This window comes from Pteropus vampyrus, unplaced genomic scaffold, assembly GCF_000151845.1.
Source record: "Pteropus vampyrus isolate Shadow unplaced genomic scaffold, Pvam_2.0 Scaffold85, whole genome shotgun sequence".
Taxonomy (NCBI): domain Eukaryota; kingdom Metazoa; phylum Chordata; class Mammalia; order Chiroptera; family Pteropodidae; genus Pteropus; species Pteropus vampyrus.
In genome coordinates, this window is record NW_011888866.1 from 1,642,372 (window position 1) to 1,656,345 (window position 13,974).

At 48.9% G+C, this 13,974-nt stretch overlaps 2 protein-coding genes across 17 annotated transcripts in view; one reads left to right on the plus strand and one right to left on the minus strand.

Annotated features, from left to right (window-relative positions):
- HERC1 (HECT and RLD domain containing E3 ubiquitin protein ligase family member 1) overlaps window positions 1–1,578 on the plus strand; it is a 175,427-nt gene extending 173,849 nt beyond the window's left edge. For all 16 annotated transcript variants that reach the window (XM_023532512.1, XM_023532511.1, XM_023532510.1 and 13 more), the window contains one exon: window positions 919–1,578. In XM_023532512.1, coding sequence (XP_023388280.1) covers window positions 919–1,104 — 186 coding nt within the window. In that variant the 3' untranslated portion in view covers window positions 1,105–1,578. The remainder of the gene's footprint in view (window positions 1–918) is intronic.
- Window positions 1,579–7,128: 5,550 nt separating this feature from the next.
- FBXL22 (F-box and leucine rich repeat protein 22) lies at window positions 7,129–13,556 on the minus strand. Its single transcript, XM_011363365.2, has 2 exons — window positions 10,780–13,556; window positions 7,129–7,911 (listed from the first exon to the last, which is right to left on the minus strand). Exons 1-2 carry the CDS (start codon window positions 11,112–11,114, stop codon window positions 7,566–7,568), a joined length of 681 nt encoding a protein of 226 aa, XP_011361667.1. The 5' UTR covers window positions 11,115–13,556; the 3' UTR covers window positions 7,129–7,565.
- Between the last annotated feature and the right edge of the window lie 418 nt (window positions 13,557–13,974).

Below are 13,974 nucleotides of genomic sequence, written 5' to 3' on the forward strand. Positions count from 1 at the left end.
GTTTTGGGCCTCCCTCCATCATCCTACCTCTTTGAAGTGCACTTACCTGGTATAGGGCTGGGGGTTGGTTAAGTCAAGGTTAGACAAGAAATAGTGGATGGGTACTTTTTAAAAAACTAATTTTAAAAAATTATAAAATCAATGTAATGCTGTTACAGCCATTACAGATAGTTTAGAAAATAGTTGTGTTTGCAGGGAGGGACAGGAAACCTGTGTAAATCCTCTTTCTTTAGTAGTAGCCATTCTTATACCTTTCACCTTTGTGTAAGTCCTACCAGTTTTTGCTTCAAGCATGCACATTTTTGCATGATGTGTTTAGAACTTTGTATTCTGCTTTTTTCACCTAGTAATCCATACTGAGCACTTTTCTGTTTTTTCTTTCATCATAATTATTTTAAGTGACTGCATCATTGTTAGTTAAATGGATGGACTGGGATCTAATTAACTATTCCTTCCTCATTTGACCTGGGTGCTGGTGGCCATGGCAGATGAAGCATGCAGTATGCACACTAGGAAGACAGGAGAGGGGCATGGTGGCTCCCTGACAATTGTTCCATTTCACCAGCTCTGTTGGGGGATCCCTGACGTATCTTCACATCTGTATACTCTTCGTACAAGGGAACGAACTCTATTACACACTTATATTGTGGCAGGCACTGTGAGAAGCATGTTCTCTCAAGTAATCCTGCCAGTCAGGGCTTGTTCTCACCTCACACATGGGACACCAGAGCCCGAGCTTTTAATGCTGTTTCCCAGTGTCTCCTTCCCCTCGAGTTGGCCACACAGTCATGTCTGTGGAGCCTATCTCGAAGGCAGGGAGGAGTGCTTTCCTGACTCTGGGGCAGTGGTAATGGGAGCCCCTCTCCCCCCATGACACCCCGATGCTGCAGTCACAGCTCTGGGTCTCTCTCTCCACAGCCTTATGACAGTCTGCCTACCTCACAGACCTGCTTCTTCCAGCTGAGGCTGCCCCCGTACTCCAGCCAGCTGGTCATGGCTGAGCGTCTGCGCTACGCCATCAACAACTGCCGCTCAATCGACATGGACAACTACATGCTCTCGAGAAACGTGGACAACGCTGAGGGCTCCGACACCGACTACTGACTGCCGTGGGTGCCGTCACCCCTTCTTTTTCTCAGTAATGCTCACTTCCAGTTTAATGTTGATATACTTTTATGGTAACTACATAGATGTTTTAGGAACATAAACCGACATTATAAACAGTGGCCACATTTAGTTACTCTAAATGTAACAAAGAAATTAGATGTTTTTATTTTTCTGTGATTGTACAAAAAAAAAAAAACAAAAAACAGAAAAAGTGCTCTCAGTCAGGTTTTTTCCCCCTCCATATTTTCGGTCACTTTTGATAAGTTTGCATGGAACCATTTTGGTGCATTTTTAGTTGGGAATGGTACATTTTGTAAACCCACCCAGTGAACATGAAATTGTACATTGTGTATAATTGTTCATTAGAAAGGACAGTTTTACATGAATATTCATATATTTATTTTGTTTTAATTTGAATTGCCTGTGCAGGGTTCCTTATGCAGAGAAATAAAGACGATTCAGGAATCAGAACATGGGCTGTTTTTTTTGTTTTTTGTTTTTTGTTTTTTTTTTCTCTCCAGTGGAGCTTCTGACTGAGGGAAATCAAGCTTTAAAGTTAGTCTCACTCTTGACAGCTTTTTGACCCATCAGAAACATTTCTTTACACTGAGTGGGCTTTGCTTGAAAATGACATAGCAGAGGGGCTCATGGGTATAGCAGTCCATGGGAATGGGGGCCCCCATTTTCATTTGTTTTGTCATCCTGGGTCTCTCACTTTGTTCCCTCACCCCAGGGCCCTTGCTTCAGCCACTCAGCCCCTCTTCTCAGAACCACCCTTCCTCCTACATAGCTGGCTTAAAGTGTAACACACTAAGAGCCTTTCTTGAAGCCTCGGGATCCCTAGTGTGGGGTCGGCTCTACTAGGCAAGGAGGAAGCTAACCAAAGTAACATGGTTTGGACTCTGCCTGTGAAGAACAAGTGGTGGAATTAAAGAGCAGGGTAGTTTACAATATCATGTCATATCTGCGGGGAGGGTGGCCAAGCGAGAGGTATACAGAAAAGACAGCTACTGCTTGTAGGTACTTAGCATGCATGAATGAGTAACTTTGTGAACGAGTGAGTGAATGTGTGAACTAACAGAATTAATAATGAGTGGCTTTCATATCCTTGAATGATGGATGGTGAGGAGTTGTGCAGGGGGCTGGAGAAGGGGTTACGCTCTTGGTTCCTGAACTCAACCCTTGAGGGCCCTGGGCAATGTGCTCATTTGTTCAGAAATGTCAGAATGAGCATGTGGTTTTGGGGGAAAGGGCCATCTTGAAAGCAGCTGTGAAGGCTTCAGCTGCCAGGAGTAGGAACAGGAAGCAGGCAAGTCCTTTGGGTGGCTTGTCTCCATCCACAGCAAATTCAGGCCATAAGCTGTTTCCAATGTACTTCGCGGACAAGGTCAAAGCTGACAGCCTGCTCAAATGAGTTGCTAGCAAAAGAGCCTTGCAGGCAGTTGTTTTCCACAAGGAAGGTAGAAAGTGTGTAGTTTCAAAGAAAAAAGGGAAGAAAAGTAGAGTTTTTTTGGCTAAGATAATGTGGTATGTGGATCTTTCCTAGTGAGAATATCTAATAATATTTAGAATGATGACATCTTAGTTTTATTGAAAAGAGGCTTTAATTGGAACTGGGTCTCAGAGGGAGACCACAGCTTCTGGGGGAACCCAGGGCATTCTGGGGAAAGAAGCTTTTAATACTTGATCTGAGAGCTCAGTCAGTAGCAGTGGTGAAGGGCTCCGGGCTTGAAGCACCCACTCTGGGGGTAGGAAGGCACTGCCCAGGCCTCTGGACCTAAAGGGAACTTTTCTTAGAGAAGAGAGGCCTCTGTGTTCTACTGATCAGGATCTAGGATATTGCTGAGAGAGGGGTCTTTTAGAACCTTCTGGGCTGGTTCCTGGTGATAAGTAGGTCTTCTCTTGCTGGGCTGGGCTGGGCTAGGGTGTGCTTAGCTGAAGGATACATCTGCATTCTGCGATTATTTTAAATCAAAGTGATGCTTTGACCTGTGAGGCTGTGCCACAGTTTACTGTGGACTAAGGGGCAGAGGCACCCCCAGCAGGCTGACACTCATGTTTCCAGGTCCTACCTGTCAGGCCTAATGGACAATTTCTTGGGAGATCTGACTGTGCAAGGAAAATCTGCACAGACACCTCAGTAACAGATGCCATTTCTTTGCTGGAAACCTGTCATTTTTCTTCATTCTCTTAACTTTTGGAAGTTCTAGGAGAGAGGAGGAGGCATGAGTCCCTGATCTGAGGAGCCAAAATGAGCCTAGAGCAGGTGTTTATTTTCCTTAGTTCACTTTCAGCCCATGTGGAGGCTTGGGCAGTTTTTCTGCATGCTAGACTCATTCAGTTAACAAATACTTGCAGTTTTTATGACCCTTAAACAGTCTTGAGAAAGTTGACCTCCAGCCTTTAAAATTTAAGATTTCTCCTTCAAGGCACAGCTTTGTGGCCTTCAACCAGCACTGCCAGCCAGATGAAACCTACATTTGGTGAACTTGGTTTTCAGCAAAAAGCAAGTCTTGGACATTGAATCCTAGAGCTGAAGGAATCCTAGAGCTAAGGGATCAGGTGATGTCTCCCTTTATGGACCAAGAATCTAAGGTCAGGAGAAGGAAAGCACTGAGTGTATGCAGGCTAGAGCCGGGAGCTTCGGCTCCCTGTCAGCATGCCAATGGTGGAGCCGAGGAGGCTCAGCCACTCCCCTCCAAACATTCGGCCTGTGCAGAAATGGGCCAGTGTGTCCCTGCAAAACAGGCCTCAGAGCAGCACCACTTCCAGCAGTATCCACCTCCCAGAGAGCAATCTGGGGCCCCTGACTTAAGAGTTTGTGCCCCTAGTCTCTGCTGGCACTGAGGTGCCTGTGCAGACCAGCAAGCATGATGTAGTGACTTGGGTCAGCGTCCAGCCAGGGGACATTATCCCGTCTCAGTGCTGAGGTTCTGCACCCTCCCCTAGCTTTCCATCTATGGGGCCACTGGCTGCCTTGGCCAAAACAGAGTGACAAGAATTAGCATTCGGGAGCTGGGGAAAGGCTGTAGTCTATTGTGATAGAGGCTGTGAGGTCATAGATAACTCTAAACCATGTCCAGGTGCCTCTGGAACATGGCCAGGCTCCCATGTCCCCGGCTCACCTTTCTCTGAACATGCCTTGGGTTTCTGGCTCTGCTTTTGCTGAGCTGTGTCTGCTGATAGGAACACCCTCCCCACCACTGGAACCTATGGAAGCTGGAGTCAGCCTTCTAGGTGGGGCTCAAAGACTCTGTTCTTTGTCAAATGTTCCTAGATCACCCCATATAGAGCCTTTCCAGTACCCAGGCCTTGTGCGTTCTGCCAGGTACTTGGCTTTTCCATCCCTCCACAGATGTGAAGACACCTTTAGCTACCCTCTAGCTTGTCAGTTTATGTTACCTTCCAGGGTGCACATTTAGACATAATCTCATCACAGTGTCACAAAGAGGGTACTGGTCCTATTTTACAGATAAAGAAACTGAAGCTCAAAGAGGTCACTACTTGTCAGAAGTTATGGACAGTAGAGGTGGGAAAGCTCCCAAGAGCTCCCCCCGACCCCAGCGACCCCAGCGGCATGTCTTCTGACTAGAGTGAGTCCCTTGGGGTAGGTCGTGGCCCAGCCTATGCCAGTACCCAGTAAATGTTTTTGAGATGAATGAGTCAGTGGATTAATTAAGCATGCAGTGCCTCTTGTTCTATGCAAATCTGAGAGACCTTGAAAGTTGCTTTTAGATTAAGCAGGACACTGTGTTATCTCAAGTGTCTGCTGATGGTGAACAGTGACTGTCAGAGAAGGCAGAGTGGGGAGCCATGGGTCTCCGTCAGTGCCCAGCTTCTGGGAGCATCTCAGATGGCCCTTGGCTCAAGGACCCAAAGCTCCCCTAGAGCGGGCAGGGCTGAATTAGGGCCCTAGGAACGATGGGACACAGCTGTCAGCCCAGCTTTAGCTGTGTGATCACTACAGTGTTGGTATGTGGGGTTTACTAGGCATTGAAGGGTTAGCCAGGGAACTTAACCCTCATTTATAAAAGAGCTTCCATAGGAAAAGAGGCCTCAAGGGAATGCAGGATACCCCATTCCATCTGAACTTGCAGTGACCTCTGCTTTACAAATACAATCTCATACCCCTTACAAGAACCTTAGGAGCAAGATTCTCTAGCTGTCCCAATACACAGAAAGAAAGCTAAGGTTTGGAGAGGGCTGATCTGCCCTTTGTCAGAAGAGCCAGAAACCAGGATCCTGTTGTTCCACAAATTTAACCACTAACTCAGACAACAGGGCCTGGTGGAAACTGGGACTTAGAGATGGTAAGAGCAAAGCTGTGAGGCTTAAGTGGCTCTGTTTTAAACAAACATTTAACCCACTAGAAGCCTGAGATTTGCTTTCAACATTTTCAGTAGTGGGAGAAGAATTAAGTCCCTGCAAGGCCTCCCTCCAGAGCCCCGAGCATGGTGGGTGAACTGTAAAGTCACACAGAGGAAGCTGGTCTCACAGGCTAGTTAGTGATGGGCCCTCCTATTCCACAGCAGGTGGCGGCCTAAGGGGCTGGCTCTCCTCACACAGGGATGAGGGATTATGCCATAACTGGGCCCAGTTCTGTTACTGGTTACCCCATTTCCAGGCTAAGCACTGGCCCAACCAGGGGCCCAGGGGTAGCAACTGAGGCCTTCAGCCATCCCTGGAGGGGTTGGGGTTTGGTGGGGTTCTGCTTATCTGCCCGGAGAAATTTCAGTGCTTCCTGGTCTTCACCTGGATATCGTTTCTGCCCTGGTTCATGCTAGGGGTAGACTGAGTTGTGGGGTAGCAGGGGTGTCTAACTCTCATTTAATTCTCACAATAACTTGTGAGACCTCAACAGCCTATCTCATCCCTTATTTCTCCGATCTTCTGCTTGTCTTTCCTCCTCCCTGCTCCAGCCACAGCAACCTCCTCGCTATTGCCCTAACATAACAGCCATGCTCCTAGTCTGGGGCCTTTGCACTGGCTGTTCCCTCTTCCCAGAGTATTTTCCTCCCAGATGCTGCTCCGTCCCCTCACTTCATGTCTCAAATGCCACCTTCTCAATGAGACTTAACACTGGTCAACCCCTTTGAAGTAGCTTCCCGGTTACCCAGTACTTACTATCTTCTTATATAACAATTACAGCCAGTCATCAAATAGTGTTAGGATGCCATAGGAAATTAACTTTTGTTTATATCAATTAGCCTATGGCAAAGTTGGTTTCATTATACCTCCATTCTCTGTAGTTCCAAGAATCAGTGCGGTTAAGACTTACTGTACTTGCTGTCTCTTCCCCTACTAAAATGTAAGCACCATGAGAATAGAACTTGTCTCTTTTCCCTTGCTATTCCCCCAATATTTGGGCAACGAATTAAGGAACCAGTGAGTAAGAATCAAGCTCCCCTTTCACAAAAAAGAAAACACCTGGCCTCAGGTAGGTAAGGAGCTTTGGTCACAGCTGGTGATGGGTAGAGCCAGAGTGTGAGCACTGGCCACCACTCATTAGTGCTTCCGGCCTTCCCCACTTAGCCAAAGTTGCCCCCAGGTACCTGAGAGCAGGAGGCTGCTGGGTGGCTCAGAGCCTTTACTTGGTGGCTAAAGGCGGGACATAAGGGACGAAAGCCCTGAAATTGAAGACAAGGCGTTTGCTGACGTTCAGCAAATTCAGCAGGTAAAAAATCTAACTCTGCATCAGCTTATAATGGTTTCTTTATCAAAAGACCTAACCAGGGCCACTGCTTTTGCTCTGGGTTGTTTTAAACTATTTTCCTTCACGAGAACAAAAAATAATAACTATGCAATTTATGTTTGTTAAGAGTCACACCAATACGTGAATTTTCTAGAATCGCGTGTACAAACTCCTAGGAATGCACCTGCCCGCGGAAAAGTGAGAGGGCTGGCGTGGGCACGGAGCAAAGCCGCAGGTGGGAGCCGAAGCGGCTGGGCTCTGCGCCCGGGGTTCCTCCACTCATCCCACCCGCTGGCGCAGCACGGAGGCCACTTTCCCAGGAAGCCTGCGCCGTTGGCGGGGCCTCCGAGGGCTGCTGGGGGACTGCAAGAGAGGGCGGCCGCCGGGGCCACTCAGTTTCGTTCCCAGGGCGTCTTGCTCCTCCCGGCAATCCCCCCACCCGCTGCGGCGTGCGTCCGCCTTGCGTTACGCAGGTCGGGAGGACGGTGTAGTCGCCTCCCGCTGCTGCGGAAGGGAGACAAGGAAAGGTGCCGGTGTTTAGTGAGAACCACCCGAGTGTTTTCCAGGCATCCGATCATTTAATCTCGCACTCATCCTAACCATAAAATCTAATGTGAGGTAGGCATTCGTATCCCCATTTTGCAGACGGGGAAACAGGCTCAGAAGACGGCGACAGGCTGGCAGGTGGAGCAGCTGGGATTGTTAATTCCGCTCGCCCCTCCTTCCGCTCGGAGACGAGGCCGGTGTCCTTCCGCGACCCCGCGGACTAGCGCAGGAGCCGCTTGCGGAGGGCGAGACCAGGCGCGAGCGGGCCGCGCGGGGGCTGGTCGGGGATCATAGCTGCGCTGTGCTCGGCGCGCAGCGCCAGGCGCGGGCACGCGGCACGCAGGCGGCGCAGGCCGGCCGCGCTCACGTTGCGGCAGAAGTCCACGTGCAGCGTCTGCAGCGCGCGCCCGTGCGCCGCCACGGCAGCCAGCGTGCGATTGGTGACGCGCGCGCAGTTCTCCAGGCACAGCACGCGCAGGCGCGGGCAGCAGCGCAGCAGGCGCGCCAGGCAGTCGTCAGTTACGTGGCCGCATCCCGACAGCGTGACAGACGCCAGATTGGGGCACCTGTGGAGAGAACACCGTGACGACGGGCTCGGGCTGAGGACGGCACAGTTAGCACGCCCCTGGCCACGCCCGTGCAGGAGGTCACTGGCTGGTCGTCACCCGAACCGCCCAGGGGAACTCTCCGCAGTTTACAGAGGAGGAACCGAGCCCAGCGAGTTCAAGAAACTTGCTGCCTGCGATGACGCGGCTAACCAGGGCTACTGTCGCGTTTCCACTGCTCTTTCTGCCTTGTCCACGCACCATACCTTAATCTGCGTGGGCTTTTCCTAGGATTCCCCAGTGGGGAGCCCAAGTCCTGCTCCTGCTGGCAGTGGGGGATGCTGGTTCCAGGAAAGACAACTGTAGTTTCATTGGTTCTCCCCGGACTCGTTCCCCTGGGTTGGGATAGAGGAAGTGGTTCGTGGTGATAGCTCCGGTCTAGCCTTAAACTGAGGCCTTGACGCTTCTTCACACAGGACAGGAAGGGAGGAAGGGTTTCCTATGGGGTGGCTTCGAAACAGGTCCATTCCAACCTTTGAGGCAGGGAGATGGGGTGCGCGCTTCTGAGTATTGGCTCTGGGTTCTAAAGCCCTAGTTTCAGAGTTAGTACACCTCCCACTGTGACGCCAGGCTAGGTCAAGAACTGGAAGTACCTAGAACCAGGCCTGAGGTGAATACAGAGTCACAGAGGTAACTTGTCTAGAAAGCCTGGAGGCCCATCTGTCCCAGCTTTATTACCAGAACCTGATGGAGAAAAAGATCTTGAGCAAAGTTAGTCTTGGCAGATCTACAATGTGGCCTAATTTTCCTGGTGGGGCGGTAGGCAGTGAGGGAGGGAATAATGCCTCCCAGTGGGGTTGTTGTGAAGGTTAGGTGAGATTTTGGGGTATGAGTAGCCTGCTTTGGGCCTTCTGTAAGCAATTGTAACCCTCTTCAGGGTGTAAACAGAATCAGGCCACTTCCATTCAAGAAGGACCCGTCTTGGGCACAGGCCTTGGCTCCCTGTAGCCAGAGGGAGCTGGAGTTTGGACCGAGGATTGTCCTTTCCTTTGGCTTTGCCCATCATGCTCCTCCTTAGTCCCTTGACTGCACCTGCCTGAGCCAGCTTGGCCCCCTTGTGCCTAGAGAAGGGGATGAGGAACTACAATAGACTGGGCACCACCACATTTCACACACTGAACCCACTCCATCTTCCCAGGCTCACATGCCTTCATCTTCACATCAACTTCTATACCCCTAGTTTTGTGAATGAAGAAACTGACCCAGAGAGCTCAAGTAACTTGTCTATGATTTACTTGCTGTCTGATCCAGGACAAATGTCTGAACTTTGTGGGACAAAGTCAGTTGGGAGAAATTATTAACCTCAGGGTAGTTATGAGGATTAAGTGTTTAAGCCAGGGTGTTGAATGATCCTTTCCTCAAAACTTTAGAATATTCTTGATGGAGGAAGAAACCAAAGAGACAGCTCCCTCCCTTGTCCAGTCAGCCTTAGCTGTTCCTCACTATCATCGTGCCCCAGCTGATTGCCAGAACCAGATTTGATACTTACTTTACCTAATGTGTGTCAGTGCTACTGTGTCATTTAATTCTTAGCCTGTGACATAAGTGATTTATTCTATTTGACAGATGATGAGATTGAAAATTTAAATATTTGGGTTGAGGTCACATGGTCAGACAGTAGCAGAACTGGGGGACTCAGCACAGAACCCTGACCACCAAGCCCTTTACACTTTGTGTTGCCAGGGCTCTTTGCTGCACCCAGACAGTGGCCTGGGAGGCCCACAGCACACCTTGCTCATTTAGGGAATTAAATCTGGTTCTTACAGCAAGAATGGAATTTCTAGGCAAGCTTTCCCCCTCATGTGACCCTCCAGTCTGATTTCTGGACCTTGTTAAACCCGTCAAAATGGCCTGGTCCAGTTAAGATCTAGTCACAAGTCCATCTTATTTTCTTTCTACTGCCTTGAAAAAGAAAAGATGGGGCCACAATACTACTTTCATTCCTGTCGTGCTGCCTGCAAACAGTAGCTATTTTACTTGGGTGGCAGCAAGCTGGCTGAGCCTAGTTTGATAGTAGCCCAGGGGTGCCTTTCCTCAAAGGCAGGACCGACTGATAAAAGCTCAGTAAGAGCCTGGCTGAGGAAGTCTGTGTTCTGAGGAAATCTATATGGGCTACTCTAGGAAGTAGGCTCTGACAGGTCAAATACAGGATGTATTTGGGACATACTTATACCAGTTATTCTGAAATTCAGATTTAACTGAGTGTCTTGAATATTTGCTAAAATCTGGCAATCTAGATTGTAGGCAAATTATACAAACTCAGAGCTTTGGTTTGCTCCTTTGAAAAATTAGGATAAAACACCCTCTCCAAGAGGAAGCATGAAGATTAACATTTCTAATGAGGAAACCATGATTGTCACCACCCTCACCCCCTTAATCTGGCATGCTTCAGCTAACCCAGCACACCCTAGCTTTCATTTCACAAGCCTTGGAGTTTGCTGGAGGGATGAGCTGATTGCTGAATCTAGGAACATTTTCCTGGGGTCTGACCTTGAAAACCCAAGCCCAGTTGGACCCATCCAGCACTTAATGGTTGCCAGGGAGGACAGCTGCCCGAAAGACAGTGACAGCTGAAGCCCAGTTGCTCTCTGCTGCAGAAGCAGCCCCAGGAACTATGAGGCTAAGAGGAGGACTGTCACTTGTTTCCTTCATGATTTTTATCCATCTTCTGGGGACTCTGCTGTCGATGGGCCTTGAGGGTCTGCCTCTGGCCTAGTCTGAGGCTCCTTGAGGCAGAGCCATCTTGGTCTTGTAAGCTGCTCTTCCCTGCCCCCCATAAACCTCCCAGAGCTCTGGATATCAGCCAGCGCTGCTCAGGAGGCGACCTACCTGTCGCACACCTGGAGGAGGAAATCATTGACCAGGCTCTCGTGCCGGCTGCAGATGCTCCTCTGGAAGGCGCTCTTGAGCCAGTCCTCAATACTGCACACCTGCACGCGGCTAGAGTGCCAGCAGATGGAGAGGCTCTTGAGCGCTGGGCTCAGGAGAAAGTTGTCCTTCTTGAGTTCTGTGAGGGAGCGAAAATGCAACAGGGGCCAGAGTGCAGGGTCCTCAAACACGTCTTGGAGCTGGGGGCAGGTCCTGGCGAGGTTCTTCCTGCTGTCCTTGTCCAGGAAGGAAAAGAGGTGCAGCAGGCACTCCCTGTTGAGCTGGGTGATGTGCATGGTACACAGCGGCCACACTGAGTGTGGCTGGAGCCCAGGGACCTGACCTACCTCCTGCTGCTCCTCCCCAGCTCTGGGTTGGTGGACATATATGGTTGTGGAATGGGGTTTATTTCTGGCTAACAACTGGTGCTGAAGCTCTAAGGGGCGGAGGGGGGAAGGATCCAGACATACGTGCAAATCTGTGGCTCGGCTTATATTCAGAGGAATTGAAAATCCTGGCAGAAAAGCAGCCTATTGAAGTTAAATAGTTTCCTTAAAAGGGATTTCTTTTCCTTTTAGCACAATGGTGCTTAGCAGCGAGCTTATTTGGCTTTTCCCAAAGCATTTTCATTCTAGGTGGCTAGCCAGACCCCTCTGTCTGGGCTTGTAGGCTCTGCTCCCTGGAAAGGACCCTAATTGTAACTAGAATGTTTTTATTTTCTAGTATTAATACATAATTATATCTTTTACTCCACTCTTAGTAGGAAGAAACCTGTCTATAAGGAGCTAAGGGTGACCGTTTTTTCAGAGCTGTAAGCAGAAGCCATGAGTAATACACTAATTCTGTTATTTTTACTCAGTAGTGATGGTTTTTCCAGGCTAGGCTGAACTACCCTCAAAATCTTGCTGCCCTCCACAAGGCAAAGGGATTTTTGGGCCTCCCAACTGGCTCTATTTTTACCCAGAGCTGTTTCACAAAAGATTTATCTTAAGTAGCTTATATTTCCAGGGTTCTCCTGTGTGTGTGTGTGTGTGTGTCACGTTTTAAACTTTTTACTTGGCTTTACATTTTTCCAGTTACGTGCCCTGCTGTATTTAGTGTGTATTCCTCAAAATGTCAGGATAGATGAGGCAGCTCTTCATACAGAACTGCTTGAAACAATTTTAAAGTATTTTAGTCTAAACTAAAATACTTTAAGCTAGCCACACCCCATCCTCCTTGTGAATGCTTTTAGTTCCATTTGGCAAACTGCCTGGAGGTCTTATCTATTAAGTTCTCCCTTCCTAAAAGTAACCAAGATTTCTCAATAGGTGGGCCCATTTTCTAATACTTCAATCTCAATCCTACTGTGAAGGCCTAGATTTGGTTGGTTTGGGGGATGCAGATAGTAAAGGCTTCATTCTGCCTGTGTAGCAGTGAGAGAGGAACAGTGTTTTTTCTGCTAGACCAAGGAACACCATGTCAGGGATTACCTTCGTCTGGAAGGAATGGGAATACGTTTTCTAAGTTGTGTGGAGTAAGACCTATGAAGCAACTATGCTGGACCCTCTTCTAGAAATAAGGCTTGGTCAGGCCTGGTGCAGCTTTGCCTTTAAAAAGCAGAATGCAGCTAAGGAAAGAAAGCAGCCATTCTAGCCAGCTCCCCTGCTGTGAGAAGGCAGTATCAGCAGTCCTGTGTGCCTCAGTTACCCAGCCACTGCCAAGGTGAAGTAGAAGGGGTGTTTTCTTAAACAACAAAACAGCTAAATGGAACAAGCATTTCTAAAGGAAAGGGTAAACTAGCTAATATTTCCAGCTAATCATTTTAATTGTTCAAAATGACAGCTGACAGCTGAAGGCCCTTTAGGCTCTAGTTGTGATTCTCAAGAAAGGGATGCAGCAGCACACCTGTATTCAACAGAAGGCCTAATCTCCACTTTCCCTCCCAAATCCTTTCCAGTCCAGTACTTTTCAGAGGGCCGACCCCTGCAAACAGGCAATTCATTCAGCTTTTTAGTGTGCTGGCCATCAGAAGTCAATTTTGGTTCCTCGTGGCTTCCCAGTCGCATGCCCATAGCCCTGCTGGAGCAGCAGAACCCTGGCAGGGTGAATGGTTAGAGCCTGGCCCCTCTGCTGCTCTTCTGGGTGGGCACTAGGAAGCGCCCCAGAATGCGGCAGGGAGGGTTCTGGCTCAGGCCTGGGGCGATGACAACAGAGCTTCCCTTTTTGCCTGTGTGGAGCTTGGCTACTTGGCTGCAGCAACAGCAGCTGCACAGCCTCTGACCAGCACAGCTGCCCAAAGGAAACGTGCTATACGGGACCTGGAGGCCAAACCATTTGGGCTGCAAGCACCTGTCTTCAGTTTTAGAAAACTGATAAGAACAGGCAAGTAACAGGAAAACGATGGGTTTAGACAAAGGATGATTGTTTTTTCTGTTTGCAGGGGACATGGGGGCAGAGAGGTAGTGTATAGGAGCCTACTGTAAAAAATGTTTTTTGAAAGCATTTATTTTAAAAGATGACCAATATCCTTTGCTCAGAACCTAAAACCTGGTTCCTCGGGGTAGTCTAGTGAAGGAGGCAAGCAGGCTTCATTTTTTTTAAGATCAGCAATCACAAGGAGCGACTCAGTCACAAGTCATAACAGGATGACTTCACTGAGCATGGGTGAGCTCCCTCAGGCACCTGACTGTAGGCACTACAGGGTCTCTTCTCGCCACCACCCTGCCCACAAGTCTCTTCATCTGAGCCTCTGTACACCAACAGCCCCAGATGGTGAAGGTGGTGAGGGTGCTGTAAGAACTAGCTTGCTGTTGACTGACTTCCAGAGCTTGAGCAAGTACATCATCATTTACTTGGCTCCACTGAAAGGTATTTAGAAATAATAGTCCAAAGGAAAGAGACCAGACCTTTAATGATACTTTCCATAAAACAGTTCAGGTTGGTGAAGCAGAAAAGGGATGTGATTACAACTTAAATCGATCACTTGCATAATCCTCTCAGCATCATACAAACTAGGTTTTAATGGCAAATGATTACAACACAGCACGACCAATGCTTGCGGAGGGCAGTTTGGATTCCATTACACTCAGACCTGAGGGGGAAGGTACTGCATCCAGTGAGGCGATGCAAAGACCCTGGACTACGCCATGACACTACCACATGCCCACCTCTTCC